The sequence below is a fragment of the Mya arenaria genome, chromosome 5, assembly GCF_026914265.1.
Source record: "Mya arenaria isolate MELC-2E11 chromosome 5, ASM2691426v1".
Lineage (NCBI taxonomy): Eukaryota > Metazoa > Mollusca > Bivalvia > Myida > Myidae > Mya > Mya arenaria.
This window is the reverse complement of record NC_069126.1, coordinates 36,267,258-36,292,616: the sequence shown is the minus strand read 5'-3', so window position 1 is coordinate 36,292,616 and position 25,359 is coordinate 36,267,258. Positions and strand designations below refer to the sequence as shown.

At 34.6% G+C, this 25,359-nt stretch overlaps 2 protein-coding genes across 18 annotated transcripts in view; one reads left to right on the top strand and one right to left on the bottom strand.

Moving 5' to 3' along the window:
• LOC128236263 (uncharacterized) overlaps positions 1-10,813 on the bottom strand; it is a 75,145-nt gene extending 64,332 nt beyond the window's left edge. Inside the window, exons 1-13 of the mRNA XM_052951148.1 lie at positions 10,715-10,813; positions 9,598-10,188; positions 8,097-8,821; positions 7,643-7,742; positions 6,630-6,680; positions 4,995-5,171; positions 4,352-4,564; positions 3,865-4,083; positions 2,931-3,143; positions 2,035-2,262; positions 1,565-1,777; positions 1,071-1,298; positions 302-520 (exon numbers count right to left, since the gene is read on the bottom strand). Coding sequence (XP_052807108.1) covers positions 302-520; positions 1,071-1,298; positions 1,565-1,777; positions 2,035-2,262; positions 2,931-3,143; positions 3,865-4,083; positions 4,352-4,564; positions 4,995-5,171; positions 6,630-6,680; positions 7,643-7,742; positions 8,097-8,821; positions 9,598-10,188; positions 10,715-10,793 — 3,256 coding nt within the window. The 5' untranslated portion in view covers positions 10,794-10,813. The remainder of the gene's footprint in view (positions 1-301; positions 521-1,070; positions 1,299-1,564; positions 1,778-2,034; positions 2,263-2,930; positions 3,144-3,864; positions 4,084-4,351; positions 4,565-4,994; positions 5,172-6,629; positions 6,681-7,642; positions 7,743-8,096; positions 8,822-9,597; positions 10,189-10,714) is intronic.
• A 2,371-nt stretch (positions 10,814-13,184) lies between these two features.
• Positions 13,185-25,359, top strand: part of LOC128236034 (centaurin-gamma-1A-like) — a 70,767-nt gene continuing 58,592 nt past the window's right edge. For 16 of the 17 annotated variants that reach the window (XM_052950853.1, XM_052950851.1, XM_052950850.1 and 13 more), the window contains exon 1: positions 13,186-13,489. In XM_052950853.1, coding sequence (XP_052806813.1) covers positions 13,315-13,489 — 175 coding nt within the window. In that variant the 5' untranslated portion in view covers positions 13,186-13,314. Of the gene's footprint in view, positions 13,490-25,359 lie in introns of all 17 variants that reach the window. The other variant, XM_052950838.1, reaches the window with a different exon arrangement.

Sequence of the window (25,359 nt, the reverse complement as noted above, 5' to 3'; positions counted from 1 at the left end):
AAAGAGAATTCCCACTTCATCACTCAATAATAATACAATTAAAAACGAGAGGCCCTGTTTTGAAGCACAAACTTTACGGAATAGCAGACACGAAACGAGAGACACACAACATCACAAAACAACATAGAAAGACTTAACATGGATGAAAATCTCTTAATAAATAAATGTTGGGGTCTCTGCCTCAGCGGGAGTTCACTAGGGTTGATATCAAACAAAACATTTCTTTGTCTACATATGACAATGTCAATAGATGGAAAAAACATGTCTTGTTTGAAAAACGTACAAGCTAAATATCACTTACAGGGTGCCTGTGGCTCAGGTCTCAGTCCACACTGAACAGTTGCAAAATCCTGACACTTCATAGTGGTCGTGGAGAACAGGTCTGGATATTTACACTCAGATACGGGGTCTGAGGATGCACCCCCTGCCACCAAAGCAGAGCAGTTGACATACTGGGCGCAGCTGTCTGGCCATGGAAATATGGCGCTGGGATTGGCCTGGCAGTATGGACTGGCATCAGCTAAATTATATTGAAAGTTTTGAGTAAACTAGTAGTGATTTTCAGGAAAATTATAAAACTGCCAAGTGATCTGAAAGAGTGACAAAGTTGAAACATTAAATTCTGCAAAAAAATTGCCAATGTAACTACTGGTAACTTTATTTGATTTGAAATACCTATGTGCATTTTAGCTCAAACAAATATATATCAATATATATAACATATCTTATCATTGTAATCATTCTGAACATTACTTTTAAAAACGCAAATTGGACAGCACATGCAAAATCAAAAGCTGCACAGAGTCGTCCCCATTGTTCGTCAGTTTAGTTTTCATTCGAACAATGGGAATAACTAAACATTTGTTAAGGTAGAGTTATGGGACTTGCTATAAATGTGCATATTGTCTCTGGCCAAATTTCATTTGAATATCTTAAACAGTTTTTGGGTTATGGTTATTTTGCTGAAGAAACACAATACCACTGTCGACAATGAGACAAAAAATATACCAATACAATTTTTTATTTGAAACAAAGATGAGCTTAAAATGTGTACTTGAAGACAAGCTTACGTTTTGCAACTTGCTCAGTGCACTGTTTGGTGACAGGATGAAAGTACCCCTTGGTACATTTCTTTGTGGGAATCACTGTCCTGTTTTTGTTGCAGGTGATATAGTCTGGTTTCCACATGTGGGAGGGGAAAGACTGGTTCCCATCAGCTTTGCTAACGCAACTGGGCAACAGGTTAGGACAGTTACAGGTTGAGTTGCCAGGGGAACACTTGTTTTGGTCATAGTCACCTGGATTGCACAAACAAAAATCATTTTTTGCAATTTCTTTATTCATTATGGCAATTGGGATAAAAAAATATTAAGAAAACTATATGATTTTTAATTTTTGTAGTTATGGGAGGCAAATAAATTATTAATTAAGACCTTTAGTAGTTCAAAGTTTGTCTTGCATGTTTTGTTTTATTCTTGACAATGAAGCATTTTTTGCTTTTGTTTTCCATTTCATGTAGTAAAACTTTAATTTCATACAAAACAATTAAATCAAAGATGCATACATGGGGCCATTGGTTCGTGTCTCTTGTCACAGTTGACTGTATCGAACTGTTCACAGGCCTTGGTTGTCATAGAGAAGAGGTCAGGATAGGTGCACTCAACAATGTGGTTGCCTAGCAACGTATTCTGGGCAGAACAGTTGATGTATTTCTGGCAATTCTGGGAATCAGGGTAGACCATCTTAGGATTGGCAGTACATACATCCTTGATTTCTGCTAGAAAAGAGAAAATGAAATCTCATCAAGTATAGTTAGCAAAAAAAACATACATGCAATTGTTATAATCAATGGTGTCTTCATATCCGTGGCCTCTTTGACGCTCAAAGGCACCTTGACCTTGACATTTGACCTACTGACCTCAAAATCAATTGAGATCAATGGCCTTGACCAAGGTGTATACTCAGTTTGAAGACTCTACAAGTCATTTAAAACGAAAGGCAACAATGAATATTGCTGTTACGAGAAAGACTTACAAGGCTGGACGACATCAGTACAGTTCTTTTGTACAGGGTGATAGTAGAGCCCATCCTTGCACTTGTGTTGACCAAGGGTCCTGTTGGTGTCACACTCCACATACAGAGGCCCCCAGAGTTTACCCGGCCATGACTGCTGACCGTCTGGCTGACTTCGGCAGTCAGCATGGTTGTCTGGACATACGCAAGTAGAGTTACCCGCTGGACATTTGTTTTGGTCGTACTGGCCTGAAACCAATGATACATATATATTACATATCTTAAATTGCAACAATTTCCCTTAAAACTGTTTTTTTTTAGCTTGTGCAGCTTCAAGAAATGTCCAGGCACTAATAGAATATTCATGACAAATTTTGATAAAAATATAATCATATTATTGGTCAACTAATCATTTGATTGACCATTGGTGACTGGTCAGTTTGATATTGCCAGTTGTGCGTTATTGTATAAAACCAAGGATTTTCTTGATTCCTAAAGATATAATTTAGCTGCACCTTGTGTGTCTTTTTTATCAACAAATTTATCATACAAGTATGGCATTTATCTCAAATAAATTGTACAAATGGTAAGTAAGACAACTCAATTAAATTTGCTAGTAAATCTACAACTAAGTGACACTAATGATTTTTTTCACAGTATATTGTCTTTTGTTCAAAACAAATTGTATGAATGGAAACCTACAACCTAGTGACACTTATGAAATTATTGATATCACAATAGTTGGTATTTTTTCCAAAAAAAATAATATGAATGGAAACATAAGACAAAAACTCATTTAAATTGGCAAGTGAATCTTTCAATTAGTTTTGTGACACTAACGTAACATCATTATAACGTAATTCATGATATAATATTTTATTGCATGTTTATTGTAAAGATGACCCCTGTGAACCTACAAGGAGCTTGTGGCTCCATCCTGGGTGGACAGGAAACCGACGTGAAGTTCCCACACTTCCCTGTCGTGGTTGAAAACAGGTCCGGGTAGGTGCACTCGGCAACAAAGTCATTCAAAGTGTGGCCTTTCTTGGAACAGTCGTAATACTTGGCACAGCTACTAGGCTCTGCCAGAAGTTCCGTGGGGTGTTGTCGGCAATAGAAACCCAATGTGCCTAAAAATAGCCATGTGTATGGGAGAATAATTAACAGCAAAGTAAGATTCTATAAAACAAATTAGGTGATTAACAAAGGTGGAAATTTGCTTTTAAAACTATACAGTAACAAAGTAAACATAATGTGGACAGACAAATAGACTCCATTAATGACTTTGTTAATTACAATGTTGACACATATTTTTTTATCAATGCCAAATGACACATTTTTATCAACTTTTAAAAACATGATCAATTGAAAATTTAAACAAATCTGACTACCGGTATTTGAAAAATCGAAGAAATGAACAATATTGATAAGCGAATGTGCTATTAAAAAGTTAAGTTTATATAGTGCTGCAAATTCACAATATATCATGTCTTATTTTAAGGCTTCTTTGTGCTATCAGGTTCTAAATGTATATGTATACCATGAGCTTTTCTTCTTATAATGCTGATGAATTAGATATTTATGCTATGAATTGACATGATGATTTTATAATATAATATGTTATTTATTCTTATCTAGAATGAATATCAGAGCAATAAATAAATGTTAGTAAACATTCATTCTGTATTATATTATGTCAATATTGCGTTAATTTTTTGTGTGAAAATCCTCTGGTCTTATATCAAAATCCCCAGGAATTCAGACCTTAAACCAATGGAAAGTCTCTCAGAAATATGGCAAGTATGAAATGGACGGACACTAAATTTAACAATACTTGAAGAGGTCACTTACCTGGATTGTGTGGTGTGCACTTATGCAGCTGGGGGTTAAAGAAGCCGATAGCGCACTTTCCCTGGCCCATGGTGCGGTTTTTCTTGCAATCCTTGTACTCTGGGGCAAATACTGACTGTGGCTGTTTTCCGTCGTCAACACCGACACACGTCGGCCAGCGGTCCCGACATGGTGGGCAGTTTGGGTCAGAACCATTACACTTGTTCTGAATGTAGTCACCTGTAATGTTGTATAAAATTTTCCGTTAGTAAATTTTTGAAAACAATTTGACTGGGAGTCAATTTTTTGTATTCAATACATGAAAATAATGTTTAGGTTTTTTTTTTTCTAAATTCATAACATTTATTACAATTTCTATCTGACAACAGAATTTTGGTGGGCACATACTTTTAACCAAACCATTTAAGCAATCTATCAATTTCATTTTTAAAGATCATCTTAATTACATCACCCAGTTAAAAAAAATGTGATTCACAAACACACATACATGGGTCCATAGGCTCCATTCTCCGCCCACACTGGACATGTTCAAAGTCATCACACTGCATCGTGACATTGTTAAAGAGGTCAGGATATGGGCACTCGAACAGATGGGGCTGACCCAAGGGGCTGGTTCGACTGCAGTCAATGTACTGGGCACAATTTACGGGATTTGGGGCTATCCCTCTGCTGTTCTTAGAGCAAAAGGAATTGACATCCACTGGAAATGTTGTAATTGATGTTAATTCAGTAGTATTCTCAGTGAAATGGGTTTTAAGAAAATTTCCATAATTTCAGTTTCTGTAAAAAATATATTGTAAATATCTCGCTATTATACTATAATGAATGACACAACCTATGAGCCAGCATACTATCAATTTATAATTTTGTAATTTGACCCGAATGGGAGCTGAGCTCCAACAGGTAAATTAATTGTCAAAGTTTGTTTGTCAGAGGATTATAAAACCATGTGCTATTACTTATTGACAAAATATAATTCTTTTATTGGTCATTTTACTGGTTGAATGACAACCAGTGTTGTGTAAATTGAATGTAAAATAATAAAAGATGATGTTATCCTAATATCTGTAGCAACCATTTTCAATGTGAATCAAAATCATTTATAAATTATCCATAAGAACATGTTTTACAGGGGCAAGGCTGTCCACTGTAGCAGGATTTTGTTTCTTGGTCATTGCCCGTGCAGTTTATCCCCCCAAACTTTGGCTTCGGGGCATCACATAGTCTCACCCTCGTCAGTACGCCATCACCACATGTAACAGAGCAAGATGAACTCCAGGTGCCCCAGTTTCCCCACTGACCATCAACTAGAAATTTATACATGCAATTATTAGAACTTCTTAAACATATATTTAATATTTTGGGATAGGTTAAGTACTTCAGTAATAGGCCAATTTGTTAAAAAAATGAAATAAATATTCTTTTATCACATATCCAAACTTATCTATATTTTTATATATGTACAATGGTTGTGTGCATTTCACGTTTTCTTAGGCAATTATTTGGTTTAACTAGCATTTATTTTGATAATATAATGATTTCAAAACACATATAGTAGGCAGATAATTACAAATTTATCAAGAGGCAATTATTTAACAAGCATTTCAAAAATTCATCCCTAATTTCAGTAAGCCACTTACTTATTATTATTTATTGATATTGATAATGGCGTACATGTCATATCCAATGGCGGAAGGAAAAATCCCCCAGATTTGTAAAAGAAGAAGATGGGGACAAGCTTTTTATTAAACAATTAATAAGAAATCCTAGTGAATATAATATGCTTTAAAAAGAATATACGAAAAGACTTCACTGACGTCTAAACCATAAGATTTACTTTTTACAGGATTTGCCACATTAAAATCATAGCAAATCCTTCAACGTACAATTATTAGGGAATGAAGAACTAAGTGAACCACTTTAAGTGAACCACTTGGACAGACAAAGTGAACCATCCATATGGTTATATGGTGAATATTGTCTGAATGTTATTTTAGATTTCAGAGTTTATTTTCTTGATTATAAGTGATTTAAAGGCAATATGAATACATTGTTAATCATATCAAAGTGTTAAAGTATTAGTATTTTGAACAATTAAAATAAAATTTGTTTGCTATGTATTGTTTTATGTTTTTTTGGAATGGTCTAGTGTGGTTAATCAAGTGCTTAAGATGCTTTATTTATTTGTTATCATTATGTGCTTTGTATCATGTGCTTTTTATTAATATCAATTATTTGTGCTGCATTGTGTTGTTGATTTATTGATAATAATAAATATATCATCATATCTATGCATGTCTTGTTTTTATGTTACTGTACTCAGCAGTTTCTCAAAAGTTCTTATTTAAAATCACTACTTTCTTATTTGTCATGATATTTTAAAAGTCCTAGGTTTTCATGATTGTTCAAGTTCAAACTGCTAAATAAACCATCTTTGCAGTGTAGTAATAGTGTGAAGAATTGCATTTAAACAGTGATAATATGTGGTTCACTAGTTCCTGAAATGGTACACTTTGAAAGTGATTCACTTAGTCCTGCATCTATTATTTGGACTACATGTACATGTATGCCTACATCTAAAGACTCAATTTGACCGGTCACAAAAGCAATACTGGTAATTTGTTGTTTATATCAATGGGCGAAGGTTTTCAGTTAATCAATTTCATAATCCAATCATATGTTTTTATCTTTTAAAATTATAGAATATTATCAGTGATCAACTAAGTGTTTGATTTACAACCCAGTCAACTGCCACGACGACTTACTTGGTGTAGTCTTCACACAGTCTTCGTCAATTCTTCCATCCCCGTCATCGTCTTATAAGGGAAAACATACAGTGTAGTAAACAATTTATAGTTCATGAATGTTGCCGGACACTGCAGTGACTACAGTCTACGATAGAATTAACAATGTAATGATAAGCATTCGAAATTAAAAACCTTTAAAACAAATGGCGAAATTATGTAAAAGGGACGTAACTTGTTTGCATTTTAGGTCAGAGCGGACTAGTGATCTTTTAGGATTTCATCTTACAAGTAGCGTTTGATTTAAATTTATATAACATACATTTAAGGCATTCCTTTGGAAATTAAGCTTTATATCATGATTACAAGACTGTTTCGTGTTCTGATGAGTACAACAACAGCAATTTGTAGTCAAAAGTGAACGTTATTGTGAATAGTAAGTATACTTGAGCATATTTATTAACTATAACAGGGAAAAATAGTTGTCATTGTGCAAAATAAAAAAGGGCACTTTAAGCACATATGTTATTATTGGTATTATTGTTTATGTTCCTCTTTTTTGGCTCTTATTTATTCAGTGTTTCATTGTTTTTCATCACTGTAACCCTTATTTATAAGAGTACAAAAAGATATCTGTCAAACTGTTCATTCCATAGTTCGTCGCTTATTATCTTAATGTCACATGTATCTTCAATCTAGTGGAATATGGTATTTTTTTCTAAAACTGTAATCGTAGAAAAAAATAAGCTCTATTTCTTGGCGATATCAAAAGTTTAGTTTTATGATAATGATATCCACAACATTTTTTCATTGAAAATTGAATTTTTAAGCTGATTTTCTATAATAGTGTAAAAATGTCTGGCATTTTTAGGAATAAGGCGACGAATTGTATAGTAATGAATGATTCTTATTTTTGTGGTGCACCAGGACTTCAAACATGTGTAAATCACATGTATCATCAATAAAAATATTTTATTTAAAAAAAACACGCAGCAAAATGTAACTTTTGAGGCAAAAACAACAATTTAAAATACCTTTTCTTTTATTGTCGAGCGTACAGAGCTCCTCGTCAATTTTATTGTCGCAGTCATTATCAATCCCATCACCTGGGACACTCGGCGTCGGCTTGCAATTCTGTTTAGAAAATCATAATTTTTGACACCAAAATTATAAAGGTAATCTTTCCCAAACATTTTAACAAAAACAATATAAGTCAAGTCATCCGTTCCAAACAATGTAAATAATATCATTTTCAAACAGTTTTGTCCCAATAGTTTTTATTTTTTTTAATAAATACCAGTAAATTCTTTGAAAGGCAAACTATTACCACTGATGATACTTGTAGACAATATGTAGGGGTTGGCCGAGATGCGTCGGAAGACAATAATATTAACTCGATTCAAAGGGAAAATGGATCTCCAATACATTTACTTACATTGTACCATGTTCAACATTTTCTAAGCGGAGTACAATATCATAGCTACTTACTGGATTATAAATAATAGCTGTGCGCATCCCCGTTGGAAACCCGTACGACTCGTGATATGCATGTCCATAAAGGTAGCCACCAAACGTGGACAAAGGGTCGCTGTGTCGTACTGTATGAGGACCATGAGGCAACGTAACATACGAGCCAACCAAGTTGCTCCCAGGTATGTCCACCCATTGCGTCTGTGGAAATGGCTTCCCGTCCAGAAGCAAACCGCTTATGTCGGACTTCTTGGCAACGATCATGAACTCGTTTTGATACCGATAAATGGAGTTGTTTCCATACTCCGGGTGAGAGTATTCTGGCATAGTGAATGTATAATCTGATCCGAACTGTTCGTAAGGAGGAATGATCATCATAGACGGGTCAGCGGGTTCAGTCGAATTCTGCTGGCTCTTTACAAACTGTGCCATCATTATAGGCTTGGAGGAAGTGATGTGACTGTATTGGGTTGATGGAATCTCGAAGACTGCTCTCTCCCCTGCGTTTAAATGAATCGGTGACTTACCTGGAACCGTTACCACAGTGTTGTCCTCCTTTGCCACTACTCGAAATACATCTCCAACTGTTCGTCCAGGAATAGGCGCAGTTACAAACTCCTTGCCCCATCTGTCCGAGGGAACAAGCTGCTCTACCAAGTGGTCAGAAAAGCTGCCCTTACCAATGTTTGTTTTTATGTTTCCACTAAATGCAGCGACAGGATGAGAAGCTTCAATATGCGTACCTATAAAATTTGAAATCAGGATTGCATAGTCTTTCTCGAACATAACATGTAACTTCTAATGATTAATTAGGTTTTATGTATAATAGTGTGTGTATACCACGTGATAAATTACGTCATGTATGCTACGACAAAAGTAACTTTTCTTTTACTACACCATTTTAAGTTTTTAACTGAAACAAAGGGCAGATTATGCCGCTTAAAGAGCACCGCCTTCGTTTTATTAACGAAGATTGATAAGGTGATTAGTTTCATCAAACACTTCGACAAACCTGTTTCCAAGATAATGTTTTGACAGTTCTCCGTCCGACGGCCGTATTGTGAAAAGGTTTGTCGAAGTGTTTTAAGAAACTAAACTCTCAATCAAACTCTGGTAAAGGACCGAAGGCGGGGCTCCATAAGCGGCGTTGACTTCGCTATGAGTCATTAAAAATGGTGAAGAAATAGTGAAGTTATCTTTGTTTAAAGTCTTCATTCAAGACAAAATATTGCCTTCCGACGTAGCATTTATGACGCAATTTATCACGTGGTATACGCACACACTGTATAATCCGGTATATTTTTTTCACATCAGACTTTTCTTATACAATATACATGATGATGCAACGTAACAAAAAAAATCCTTTCTCGGTAGTAATTCTTGTGATATAATGATTGTTGTAGTGGTTCATTGTTTTAAAATGTGTTTAATATTGCTTTTACTTCTCATAATTTATATGATTGGACGTATGTTTTTTTAACAGTAAGACAGAAATATGAAAAAAATAATAGGTATATACCTGTCAAGTCACCATCACTTTGAATCTGTAACGTTTGGAATTTGTTCAAGTTCACTGAAATGGTGTCCCCTGCATGATATGTCTTTCCCTGAAATGTTACATCGGTAGGTCCATTTCCGGACGGCAGGGTTATCTTCACATTTGTTCCATCTTCCGTTGAAGCAAGACCGACCTCAGCTTTGATAGTTGGTGGACTATGTACAATAGCGTAATAGTCTGTCCCCAAAGCATCAACGGGCAGGCCCAAATATCCATCATTCGACAGGGTTTCTTTATTTGCACCATAGCATGCCACTTCTTTGTTGGCGGTCACTAGAATGGCTTTATTGTCTACACCACTTCCAGTCATTCTTAAATCCGATGCAATAATCACTTTCTGAACTTGTCCCTCAACTACAGAAAACGTGGTGTCTACTTTCGGACTGCTCCACAATGGCGATGTAACATGGACGGACACTGGTGTCTTCTCCTGCGTTGTGCAGTAAAGTTCCAAGTTAAACACCTGCGTACCTAGTCTCAAGTTCTCCATAAACATCAGAATGAACTCTGTTCCTCTGTTGTCTGGTGGAGTTGCCTGTGCTGCACTTGCTACTGAAATTATGACAATATATCTTTGCCAAAACCAAACGAGGGAAACTTCGAATTACTTCATATGTATAATACCATTGGTGCTCGTTGTCTGTTTTTCATTTAAGCTACAGCAAAAATGTAGTTGGTCTATGACTACTGGACCATTCCCTACTATGCATAATTTTTTTATATAATAATTTTGTCTTCATGTATTTCTATCGTTTTAATATGATTTGTCTTGATCGCTCATCTGAATGTTGTTTAAACATCGATTGGTTAACTAATTGTTGCATTTGTTTTAAACGATGTCACGGCATTTTTGTTTAATCTTTGTCTGGTGACCTTGATATCGAGAAGTGGGTGCAAACAGTTTCTAAGTGGCATTAATATATAAGAAGATAAAACTTTCATCCCACAATGTGGTCTTACTGCCATTGATATGTTAAGAATTTTGGCTTATTTGAAGAGTATTTTATAATTTCATATTTATATACACATGTGATATAAAATTGATGGGTCTTGTGTCGTTATATTCAGATTTACTTACCGTGGTAGGAAACCATCGTTCCTAGAATAATAATTAGGAAATCCATCCTTGAAATTAACAGTTTTTTATGATTGCACATGAAGTATATCTATCGTAACGTAATTTTCGATTAAAACTAGTAAAACATTTCTAATTTTCTTAATGTCGCCGGTGCTTTGATCAAAATAAGTCCACGGTGGTCCTATAAAGATTATATGACAAAGCAGCTACGGTGCTATTAAAGATCGCCAATTACTTTTTGCGAACACATAATGTCAAAACTCCTTTGCTATATTTCCATTTAAAACCACGTCCAAGTCAGAATTTTCGTCAAATGCATGCATCCCATTATATGGTGCATTACTTATGCAAGATATTAAGTAATTTATTTAATAAATGCCAAGCAATGTCATTGTACACAGGTGGGTTTTGACCAAAATAAACACGACTCAAGAAGGTTTGAAATGCTTCCTATATCACTAATATATGGAAACAGAGTTGCTCGAAAGGAATTTAAGATAACTTTTCTTTGCGTGTCTTGTTTGTCGTTGCGCTTTCAAAACTATGGATTTATTGATAACATGTATCGAACTGATTAATTCGCCACTTTAATAAATTGTTTTATCTGAAGTAATGACCTAATTCATTTTTATTTACCTAACCTTATATGAAAGGAGCGAAATACGGAACAGTTTATATGATGTAAATGCATGACGTGAGTTTAATGTGAAGGTCCCTAAATGCGTAATGCATTCAGGAAAAAAACAGAAAGGGAATATAACTAAGAGCGCACATGTTTTTCAGAAAATGCCAATATAATAATACGAATAAAACATATTAAAAATTCAAAAAACAACAAAAACAAACATCATTTCAATTGTTCAGCCATGTTGAAAACATATGCTATTACATGTCTCAACAATGACAAGTTTCGGATGACTGAGATACTTTTTCCGTGGGTATTTGTTAGAAGAGATCATTCAGGTTTATCATTCTAAATAATAACTTATGTAGGAAACATTTTTTTTCGCTTGTTATTAAACAAAATTGAAAAAAAATACTCATAATTTTTTATTTCGCAAGCTCACCCCAATTGATTTTCAGCCAAAATCCGTGCAACAAAAATATTAATTTGTCGTAGCCTACGTTTGCTGTCAGCTCCAAACATGGCGTTTACAGAAAGCAAGGCAACTGCTGTGATCAATAAACTTATTGTCATGTTTACATTAAAATAGTTTCAATATTCCATGGACAAGCTCAGGAGCAAAAATCAAATACCCCCCCCCCCCCCCCTTAAAAAAATACATCTGTACGATCCGAATCAAATTAAATTTCAGGGACAAATCCAAGAACAACAAAGGGCCTGGTCTGGTTTTATGACCACATGACCAAGTGGACAGCAGTGTTTCTTTTCTTTTTGAATGTTTTGGTAATAAATGTATTGGGTTTAAATGTTTCACTAAAAGTCAACAAGTCTAGCTTCCATTAATCTTCCGTCACTGATAATACATAGTTCAGCGAGGTCACGAATGTGTACTCTTCTATTAAACTTTACCGGGTAGTAGGTTCAGTGTTTTGATTAATCACTAGTACAGTTGTACTTTTGTGATTTGCTAAGGTTGAATCTTTAGTTATGGGGAATTGTGTATATAAATTGGTTAAAATGTGATTTTGGTTGGTGGTCACAAGCCGGACAAGTTGGGTTTCTTCTGGTTCTCCGTTACGCTCCACAACACAATATCACACGCTCCACAACACAATATCACACGCTCCACAACACAATATCACACGCTCGTGCAAAATCGTGCCAGCGAGAGTGACTTAGCTTAAGGGTTATAGGTTATATATATAACTTTCTTCACAAAGCGTTGTAAATCAAATAACGTCCAATCTAAATTCCTTATTGGTCTCTATCATTCGTTGAATGTCAGTGAGCATAAATTTAAAGTGTAAACTGTTAAAACTGTTATCACATCGATTCTATAGCATAACGACAAAGGATGGTGTACACGCACTTTTTTGATATGCCTCCGGTGATTTAAAGTTATTTCTGCAAACAGTAAAAAAACCAATTTGATATATTTCACTGTTTTGAAATTTTACACCGCTTGCACTTCCAAATCAAACGCTAGAGCGCACGGGGCTGTGGTACAATTTCAACGACTTCATTTGTGAAATGGCTCGTTTTTATGTGAAAAAAACAAACAATTATTAAATTTAATTTATACCCATTTCATGCATTTAATAAACAGTCAAATTGTTTGTGAGCATCAACCAAAAAATATTTTACTCGTTGTTACACAGGCTTTGATACTCACTCGATGAAATTTATTGCGATCTTGCACGAAAACAAACACTCGTGCTCTATATATTTTTTTAATTAAATGACAGGACTCGATGCCTCTCTCTGATCGTAAACATTTTGAACTTAAATTGAGTAGTTGCATCTGACCTACATTACCGGAAGTGTGTTTATTATGCGCAAAGATGGTGCTTTCCATTGCGCATGCTCAGTGATGAGCCATTTTGGAAATGTCGGAATCGCAGAATTTTGACAACATTGGCATTTTTCTTGTACCATGGCCTTCCCTTTGCAATTATAATTCCTTTAAAACACAAACATGAACCAGAGAAGCCCAATACAGCCATACCTTAGTAATTCATTGGCTGTACGCCAAGAAATCCAACGATTTGAAAGTGTTCACCCAAGTATCTATGCGATTTACGATCTGATTGATGCTATTCCAGATCCACTTATTCAACAACAGATCCGGGAACATGTTGTTTGTATTGAAGGTATATTAACAAATGATGCATATTGTTATGTTGATGAAAGTACAATGCATGACATGCTAATGTGACCTTTCGTTATGTTGATTTTTGTAAAATTTAGGAAGTGGGTGGGGTAGCTTTTACTTTTAGGGAGTGTCGTTGCATTATAGACGTCAACGTAGATCTTCATCTGGTAGGAGAAAATCATGACTGCTACTGTTTTTTCCTTAAACTGTTTTAAGTGTACATAAGTCAAAGATCATATGATATAATTGTCCACTATTATCACCAATTACCTTACTCATAACTTCGGCCTTAAACTAGTCCATGTAAATAGCCGCTTCAGAGTCTGACGATTTTTGTGTTGGCGACTCTACGCGTCCATATCCCACTTGTTGTATTCCTAGCCAAGAATGACATATACCAGCGCTGAGTATATTGAGCGGAAAGATAACGGGTACCTGCTAGATAGTTAAAAAATGGTGATGCTTTGTCGACAGATCGATCTATATTTGTGTTTCAATAAACACTTATGTGTAATAAGAGAAAGGTATTGGCTAAAAATAATTTATGTTTAACTTTTGTGTTTTTATTTAACAATATGGTGTTAAATATTGTGGAGTTACAGTTGAAGAATATATTTTACATTGGTATGGATCAGTCGACTTGTGGTGTTTAGGGAACAAAATGAATATCCAAATGTTAAAAAAGTTCCCTATACGCGCATTATTGTGGCTAGTATTAAACATAATTGCTTAAAGTTTCCTTGCAATCTGTGCGTACTTGTTGACATATCAACAATATGTTGCTGAAGTTTGTATGCTCATCATTTTCTTAATGCTACTGCAGGGATAATTCTATGTAAGATTTTCAATGAGAGAATTGCTCCCATTTGTCCAAAATTGGTGAGAGAATTTTAATTTCAGTGAGATTTTTATAATACATGGATAACGCAGTGAAAAAACAATGCATAACAATAACTTTATTCATAAATATCAATACGGTATATTTACAAATTTACAATATATATAGATATATAGATATGATATATACATTTGTTTGACTAGAAGAAAACACTTGTTAACAGTTCCGACATCATGAACATTCATACTCATCATACTTGAGCAAAAAATAGGATTTAGCCATTTTAGCTGATAGGTGCATTGACTTTTTTGGGGGGAGATGAAGGCTTTCCATTTTTGTTTTCATCTGAAGCTGGTATTTTATTTTCGTCCAGAGACTTTTTTCAAGGAATGCAAACAACGTTTTCTGATTTGACATTTTGACGCTTCCGATATTGTAGACGCCTTTAAAATACAGTGGTAACCCGTGTAAACAAAACTATTCCGGGTCGCAAAAACGCTTGGAAACAAGTGCGTGGACGATATCGATTAAAACATTCGATAACACGAATGTGTTCAATGTAGGGGAGGCAATTCGTCCGTAATTCAATTAATATAAACAATAAGCCATCAGCGATTACGATGCTTTATTTTGTAAAACAACAAAAGGGAAAAGACACAAAATACACAAACTGCGATCAAGCGCGAGAATATCTCGCATTTATATGATTTGGATGCGATTTGAGCGATTTTTATGCGAGAAATCGCGGAAATCGCTTAGGCCAGAGTTTTTATATCTTTAGATTTACGGGAGCGCCGTACCTAAATATTGCAAAACCCAAATAAAAATAAAATTCATTTTCGTAGTTCTATTTTTATTTTTTCCGACGAACGTTGCTCCAAGGTTAAGAAAAAAATAAAATTAGTGTTCTATAACCCATATCTCAGAATCAACTGGTGTACCAATTGTCATTCATTATCGGTCTTTTTACTGCACAAACCACGTAAACCAGTCGGAAATACGCGGGGAAACAGAACAGGTACCCGTTACCATAACAACGTCCTGTCAAAAGTGAAAGTAGTTTTTGTCATACCCCTTATTTCTCACAATTTCTGCAGCTATATAGAAATGTTTTACTACAAAAACGTTCCGATGTTTATGTTTCATTATTTAAATCAAACCGTGGTGAACTTAGAGCGTGTTTATTGTGATTTTTTTGTAGATTCAGTATGTTGTTCGCGTTTCGTGGAATGATTGCGAAACTTCCGGTCAAAATAAGGAGACAGAAATTCGTGGGTTGTATTGTCTATTAAAAGTCGTTGGAGCACGTCGTATATTAACAAGGATGAATTGGATTACAGCGCAAAAATGTATAGCTTCTGACAAACACAAACTGCAAAATGATATCGTGTTCATCATAGTCAAAATGGATATTTTTGTCTGAATTTGACTCTGGGGAGCATTGAACACACTGCTTCACGATCACATATTTGAAGAGAAAAACACAAGGTATCGTGATATTCGTAGTTGTTAATTAGTTTAATAATGATTTAGAATTTAAATCGTTATAGAATACTGAAAATGATGTAATAATAACATAGTGTGTGTTTCCGATAAAACAGAAAAAATCTGAACATAAGATATCTGGCAGTCAGTGCAAGAAGTCAAACTTATTCGTTGCTTATTGCCAACGGGCATAGCTGGAATTAGAAGGATATTTTTCAGGACTGATTCTAAAATCAGTTCTTAGACCTGGTTTTTTGAAACATATAACACTTGTAAAATTTATCTTAATTCTCCCGAATTTTCTTTGGTGAAGTACATAAATGTAGATTTTGACTGTCTGTGTATCCGTAAGCCCTGTCAAACTTTCAAGTGAAGAGGCTTCTACTTTTTTTGGTTATATTTTCTATATAAAAACCACATCACGGTAAATTGTCACGGTGCTATTTCGTTAAAGACAGAAAAACACATTTGACCTCCTTATTATACCGTGTCTGAAACTGTGTTCAATGTTTGATTACTTTACAATGGAAAGGATATGCTTATATTGTGGGCAAAAGGTTAGAATTGGCAATTTAAACTTCTTTATTACACTGAAATGTTTCATAAAATCCATGGGTTGATAATATATGCACCTCATATGCATAGATGCATTCGAACAAATATATACAATTAATTTCAATGAGCGCTTGAACTCACAGTGTTGAGGTCAATATTTTCAGTCAATAAAAAGATCTTTTAATTATGCTTTTGAAACTTTATGGTGATCTATCACCCTTTTTTCAGCCTATGAAATAGCTGACACAAGTAAGGTGTGTTTTGTCTTCATGATATAAGAAGATTTAAAAAATAAAAAAATCGGAGAAAAATCCGTTTTATTTTTATTTATTTCTCCTTTGGGACATTTTATGCATTTTATTTTTATTTTTATTTCCTCCTCCTTACCCAACTTTTTGAAAAATCTCCCGTAAATCTAAAGATAAAAAAACTCTGGCCTTACTAGAATTATCCCTGCTACTGTCGCTGAAATTCACATTGCAGCAATGATATTGACTGATCCACATCATTCTTCTAACCACTTTGAGATTTTTAGCACCCCTGGCATTGTTACTGCTTGAACGGGCCAACAAGCCTTCTTGTGGCGAGGTTAATTACCGACTTGCATTTATTGCTCAGATATGCCTTAATCCCAGCAGCTACCACCCTTAATCAAAACAGTTATCAATATTGACAATACACAGCTTAGGCTTTTGTGAAAGTTGACTGATAGTAAGAAGGCGACCCGTGTCGGCCATATAATCGCGTTGTTAGTTGCTATTGTAATGGTTGGCTGGTCCCCAGAAGGCGTGTCGAATAGCATAGTCATCTATAGACTGTCACTGAGAAATATTTTCATATCTTTTGTGTCAAAAAAGTTATTTAGAAATTGTCGTGATTTTCTTGTTTGTTCACATTTGTTTTGACCTGTGATGAGCCATGTGAGAACCCTGTTGAAGTCACATGACATTGCAACTGAGTATCAGAAATCTAGATGCGAATTAAAGATGAAGATTGGATTGTAATTTCACATGAATAACATATCATTCTGAATTCAAGAATATCAACAGGTGTTGTGTCTCAGCCACAACTATTTCGTCATTTATGATATTTCAATCAAACTTTACATAATTGTAGAGCACCTGGGAATGTATACCGCTCGTAAAATTTGTGCTCTTATCTTCAAAGGTCAATTTCACACTGAGGTAATGTTGCACTATGAGATGATACGGTTCTTTTGCTCTGACTACTTTTACTTGATATCTGGCAGTGTTGTCTTAATTTTGCATTTGCAGGTCACTTAGACAAGGACAAATAGATGGCATTTGTTATGATCCTGTAACCGCTGTCATTTTTTAGTGCAAAAAGAAAATAAATTTTGGTAGTCATTGCTTTCCTTGTCTTTTACACTCAACCTTATTTTTCCTATCATCATGCTTGTCTGTGTGTTGTTGTTGCTCTGGTGAAGGCCATTGAATTCCATTCTTCGTCATAACTGGGTTGACCGAAGCCCGGGACAAGTAAATACTGTTTCGGACAAGTCAAAATTCTCAGGTGGTTGTCCGAATGGGCAAGTGCATTTTTCTGATATTTAAATCCCTCAGTTTTTATAATTTCTTCAGCAACAATTCACAAATCCTGAATGAACTTCTTAATATTGACTTTCGTATATTTATGCATGAATTGGTGACGTCACAGCATTCTGCGTGTTCGGCATTTGTAAAATTCAATTAAAAAGCGTCTGCCCGACACTTGGACACTTACTAATTAAATGCTTCTCTCCTTTTTGTTTTTGTTTTGGTTACAAAATGATGAATTTAAAGTATTTGATGACTTTGAGCTGACTGAAGAACAATTTGCTGTTATACTTAAGGTAATAAATGAAAACTACAAATTGATTTTTGTTGGATTTTTCAAAAATGTTTGGGGGCAAGTGGTTTTCTTCAATTACTTGCCCGAAAGGACAGGTGCTGAAAAAAATTAAGGCAAAGACTGGAATTGCACATTGCACATGTATGTTTGTAAAAATGCATTAAATTTTAAAAGAAGGCCATAAAAACAAGAATCACATTTTATAAGGCAAATTTTACTGTGTTGGTCCCTGGCACATGATGTGAATTAAAGGATACCTTAGGCACTTTTCGACAGATATAATAGCCTTGAAAACTTAAAAAACAAGAATGCTAATACATAAATTTTTTGTTAAATTGTTTCTTATTCATAAAATGATATCTTTCTGTTTTTAATGAATTACAGAAAAATAAGCAGCTTTTGCAGCATCTAAAATGCATGGGAAACAGTTGCACGTTTATTTCTTTTTTCTTTATTTTTAAAAGGAGAACTGTTTAATGTATTTTTTTAACCATTGACAATGTATAGAATAGTTTTCTAATTGTCTAACTTTTTGATTGCTTTGCCATTTATTAAATAGAACAAAGTAAAAATACAGGCAATAGGCAAGCTGAAGATTTTTGTTTACTTAGAGCAAAACATTAAAGTGAATCTGAAAGTAAAAGTGAGAAAAAAATGTCATTGCACAGTAACTGGTTCTTATTGGAATTTGAGAAGGATGCACTTGTTTACAGAACAAATGATACTAAAATAACATTCAGATTTGCCGTTAAACTCAAACAATCTGTAAAAACAAATATATGTGTTCATCATGGTCAGAACATATGTTCCTACATTTTGTAATTTTGACTCTGGGGATTTTATTACCACTATGCAATTTTTGAAAGAGAAGAAGACAACAATGTGATCCATAACATTTTTATTGATCGTATTTGTTTTTGCTTATCATTAATTGGTTATTTGTTAATGCCATAACATCCATAAAATGTCACTGAATGAAAAAAGCACAAGCCCATTGGCGGGTAAAATGCTCTCCTGGCTTGCTCATATTCTGGAATTTATATCACGGCTTGTTAAAGGTTTGTATGCCAATCTATGCTGAATAGTGTAGGAGTTGGGCTTATTCAAAGAATAATTTCTATGACTTTCAATGTTTTAAAAAATCGTGTTTCAAACTTTGAATTTCATCCTTGGGGATTCATTATGTTGAAACAATATTGAGATGTATAAGACATTCTATGTTGTCTAAACAATGCAAAGGATAAGAAATGAGTAGCCTGACTCCTTTATTTTTAGAGCAAATCGGTATTTCAAAAAAATATTTGAAAACTGGTTACCTCATAAGTCTGGTGGTCAATTGCGTGTCCATCACTCTGCCTGTTTACTACGGATATAGAAGTCTATGAATGATATTTTATGAGCATTCTATGACCTCGGTTATGTTGTTATTCTCATATTAAAAAATATGTGCCCAAAATGATATAATATCATATTTTAGATACAAACTATGAGCTGTATGTCTCTAGATGAAAAGTATTTTTTTCCTTCTTTAATTTGCTGGGGACCAACTTTCGCAATTTTGTATATTTGTATGCATATTTATGCACAATATGCCCATTATCAAGACCGCTTGTTGTTAAAAACCTCTATTATCCTCTATATTTATATACCAATATTAATATAAATATACTTAAATTAGAGATTAACCATTATTTCCATTTTCGCTTTTCCACTATGGTTGTTCAGTATGATCGATCATTTTCTTGATGATTACATGTACTGGTAGCATATATTATTTGCCAATTAATTTGAGGTGCTTCTTAATGGAAGATTTATATTTAGCAAGAGAATCGTGTCCTTTCTTGATGCCTAATCCATACTTGCTTCCTGTAATGACAATGGGAGGTTATTTCCCTTTTGATGAGGGAGTGGTCTCTCTTGACCCTTTTTACACCATTGTCATTATTCTCTGTAATGACAATGGAGAGAAAAAAGAAAGGTTATATTCAAACTCATAATATGGGAGTTGTCTCCCTTGACCCTTCCTACACCACTATCCTCTATTATGAAATTTGAGAAAAAAAGGAAGGCCATTATATCCTGTTATGGCCATTGTCCCGTTGGCCCTTCCTACACTATTGCCATTATCCTCTATAATGGCAATTGAGAAAATCGAAAAGCTGTCAGACTCTTGTTATGGGAGTTGTCTCCCTTGGCACCTCGTACACTATTGCCATTATCCTAAAATAGAAGGCCATTTAACTCATAATATTGGAAGACCTCTATAATGGCAATTGAGAAAACGAAAAGCAATCAAACTGTTATGGGAGCCTTCATTCATCATTATCCTCTATAATGGCAATTGAGAAAAACGAAAAGCAATCAAACTGTTATGGGAGCCTTCATACGCCATTATCCTCTATAATGGCAATTGAGAAAAACAAAAAGCAATCAAACTGTTATGGGAGCCTTCATACGCCATTATCCTCTATAATGTCAATTGAGAAAAACAAAAAGCAATTAAATGGTTATGGGAGCCTTCATTCATCATTATCCTCTATAATGGCAATTGAGAAAAACGAAAAGCAATCAAACTGTTATGGGAGCCTTCATTCATCATTATCCTCTGTAATGGCAATTGAGAAAAAACGAAAAGCAATCAAACTGTTATGGGAGCCTTCATTCATCATTATACTCTATAATGGCAATTGAGAAAAACGAAAAGCAATCAAACTGTTATGGGAGCCTTCATTCATCATTATCCTCTATAATGGCAATTGAGAAAAACGAAAAGCAATCAAACTGTTATGGGAGCCTTCATTCATCATTATCCTCTATAATGGCAATTGAGAAAAAGCGAAAAGCAATCAAACTGTTATGGGAGCCTTCATACGCCATTATCCTCTATAATGGCAATTGAGAAAAACAAAAAGCAATCAGACTGTTATGGGAGCCTTCATTCATCATTATCCTCTATAATGGCAATTGAGAAAAAAACGAAAAGCAATCAAACTGTTATGGGAGCCTTCATTCATCATTATCCTATATAATGGCAATTGAGAAAAAAACGAAAAGCAATCAAACTGTTATGGGAGCCTTCATACGCCATTATCCTCTATAATGGCAATTGAGAAAAACAAAAAGCAATCAAACTGTTATGGGAGCCTTCATTCATCATTATCCTCTATAATGTCAATTGAGAAAAACGAAAAGCAATCAAACTGTTATGGGAGCCTTCATACGCCATTATCCTCTATAGTGGCAATTGAGAAAAACAAAAAGCAATCAAACTGTTATGTGACCCTTCATACGCCATTATCCTCTATAGTGCCAATTGAGAAAATTGAAAAACTGTCAAACTCCTGTTGTTAGAGTTGTCTCCCTTGACCCTTCCCACCCTATTGCCATTATTTTCCTGTATAATGACAATTGAGGAAAAAGAAATTCCATTTAACTGCTATTATTGAAGTGTCTCTATGGACCCTCTCCCTTCAACCTTCCTACACCATCAGCATTTATAATTATCAGTTTAATTGTGTGTTAATTTGTAGTAATGGAATTAATGCAGTAAAGTGGTTCTGGAATTCAAGGATGAATCAAGTTTGTTTTCAAATGAGATAATCCACGTGCCCATTGAAGAATAAAAGAGACATAAACACTGGGTGATTGTGTATAATAAATTAGAAAAAAATAGACTATTATTCAAGTGGTGTCTGTAATATGGAATCTGAATTGCAGTTAATTGTTGAAATATTGCTTTCTTGAAATGATCTGTCTCAATGGTATTTAGAAATACGAAATATATATACAACCTTGAATGTGATAAAAAAAAAATTAATTGCGAAAGATGTTGCCTGAAAATATGAGAGATGTATTAAATGTACATGTACATATGAAGTTAATAACCATGTACAAATCAAATAATGTGGTTTTGATTTAGGCATTAGGACACAGGAGTGCAGGATTTGGATGAAATTTGTGGAAAAGGATAAAAAAAATCAGGAAGGATTGTGATCCCTTCACATCTAAGGTTAAGTTTCGATGAACATTCCAGAAATTTTGCCGAAGTGCTTGGCATCAAATTTGTTTAGCAAGCTCTGCTTTTTAAAAGCGAGAATTTGTCCAAAAAGCCATTTACAGTGTGCATGGTTATTGGGCTAGTGCTAAGTTCAATCTCTGGAATAAAACAATGGATCAACTTGTAATTTTGTAGTTGAACTTTTACCATGCCCTTGTTCCAAGATGATCAATTTCTACAGTCAAGAAAAGATAAGGAAAAAAGTAGGTTTTCTCTTAGCCAATTGGCGAGACTATGGAATAATTTAAAGATACAATGCCGTGGAATTATCTGAAACAACGACAGAAGATATAAGTGCTGTCAGCCTGCTTTCCTTTAAAGCCGTTCTTTTGTTTCTTTAAACACTTATTGTCGAATTATTGACTAATTTACATCCTTTTATGAGAGTGAAACTAGACTTGTAGATTGAATATTTTGTATTGCATTGTGGAGACTTGTGATGCGTCTGGTATCAGTGATCTAGCATCGGTAATGCTTTCTATTGTATCAAGGGCAAACGATTGACAGACAGCCAGTGTTAGAAAAGAAATCTGACTCCGGCCAGACAGTTCTATTATCAGACGATATTACTGATATTAGCTTTTATGTAGCCTTCAAAGCCATAAAATGACAAAAGTTAATTAAAAATAGTTTGTGTTTTCTTGTTTGAGGGCAAAATTTGCAAAATATACCAGTTTTGTTGAATGTGGTTAGTTTGATACTGGTATTTCATAATATTGACAAAAGTGGTGGAATATACATGAACCATATCAATGATGATCAGCAAACTATGTGGCATGTACATGGACTTGATACTGACCTCAGGTAGGAATTAAACCAAGTACAGTATTAGTGTTGTCTGAAGATGTTCTCTCCGTCTGGTGCATTGTAATCTATATTACGCGTATGTAATATTCATGTTTTAAGTCTGCATTGTATTTAACTTATCTAGTTGCTTCTTACTAGCTTTTCAACGGTAACCAAAGTGTACGATAATTGTCATAAAAGGGGTTTCAGTAACTCGAAAATGGTTGTAAATTGACAATACACACATGTGTAGGAAGGCCAATCACTCTTTCTTAAGTAATTTTATAGTGATGCCCCTTGGCCAATGTCACAAAATGTATGAACCCTAGCATCTGCATGTAGTGTTTTTGCTGGGCAATGTTTGCACGGCGGAACTCAATGCTGCCTTCTGGACTGCCGGAAATGGTGCCCTGAGCCTTGACATTTTTATTGTTTATTGGATAAAGACATACTTGTTATTGAAGATTTAATGACATCCGCGAAAATCATTTGTTTTCTTGGTATTGTGGAAATACTGTTCATTTCTATAATTTGCATTGTAACATGTTTTATGGGCTGGAGGCCTTTTATTGAATAATAAACTTTCATTCGTCAGGAATCGCCAGCATGACTTGTGATGCTCTTTTTGAAGACCGCCAAAGCAAATGAAATAAAATTTAACATTTGACAAGAAAAATGATTTTATGTCAAACACATTTTTCCGAGAAAAAAAGGATTCTCTGATTCTCCGCATACAGCTTTGGTGAGAATTGTCTGGTTTTTCTGCAGAAATGTTACAGATTTTAAACCTTGTTAGGCACAGATTTGTAAGCTTCTCTCCCAGAAGGGACAAGTATTGAACTGATGGTTACGTGAGGTGGTAACAGACAAAAAATTACTGCTGTCCCAGTGTTACATAAGTATTGTTATTGCTGAAACACCATTTTTTCTGTTTGAAGTGTTTTAGAAGCAGGCTATGAAATAGTATTTAATGCATTGCATAATTTGCGCAACAAGTTTCCTTTTAATTGTGTAAAAAGCAGAAAATGAAATAGAATATTGTTACTATCACAGGACCGTTTCTTGGTTGGAGAGGAAGGGACTAGGTAGTCTCCAACTGCTAAAAGGTTAATATCTCAACCGTGAGGGTATTTTGTAGCAAATAAGTTGTACAAATTTCTAAAGGATGTCAAGAATTGCTGCGTCAAATTTAATAAAGAACCCCAAATCATGTTTTAGTTTATTGCTTCAAATAGACCAATCAGAGCCAAGCATTTCATGCACTTTATTTTGGTTGTTGGTGTATTTGTGTTGATAAATTCGTATTCATATATTTGGCCATGATGTCATATATACTTTATGATCTGCTTACTTGTATTGGACCAATAAACTATGCAGCAGTTATGGCTCCTGTATTTCAAATGAACTCATTTGCTGTGGCTTCCTTGAAATATACTTGTGTTGTATGTAATACATGAACACATAATGACCTATAAGTAGACAAATGGCCATAAAGAAGACCCGTTAAGTGTCACTTGGTTTAAGAGCAATGTCTCACTAAGAAGTCATTTGGATTTTGCAATGAAAAATTTAACAGTGACATTGATATACGAAAAAACTCCTTCGTTTCTTTTCTGGTTCACCCCATGGTAAGTGTTTGAAGTAGCAAGGTTGGTGGTAAAATGAGCTACATGTAAGTGTGTGCCTCTCACCCAAGCACTTCTGGGTTGGAATGCCACCAGGAGAACTTTCTTATGACATCTCGTCTCAATATTGATGATATGAGTTCTGATTTCTACCCATGAAGATACTTGGGTATTACCAGTGCCAGACTTTGGATAATGCTGCAAGATTTGCTTCCCTTGAAAGGTGAAGATATAGTTCAGATTAAGTATTTGGAGCTTTTAATTTTAGTCTGCTGGTTAGCTTTCTGCTAGTCATATGCAATAAAAAGTTGTTAGAAATATTTTGAAATAAATATATTTTTCATTACATGGGTTTGAAAACAATATGAAATTAACCCTTCTAAGGGCCTTAGTACCTCATTCAGGCCCTGAGGTCCTCCCACTATGAGTTTAAAATTTCAGGAATGAGACTTTTGGACTGTTATCATCCCTGATAACAAATGAAAGTTATTGTTTATTTTCTGACTTCTTAACTAATTTTGCAGCCCAGTGCCGACTTAATTGTTTGGAAGATTACAAATAAATGCTTACTTTCTTAGTGTTTGGCACAAAATGCCTCTACTCTAGCCAGCGTGTATGCACAAGCTTCGTAGTTTTCCCCACTTAATAAAACCAAAATAACGACTAAATGG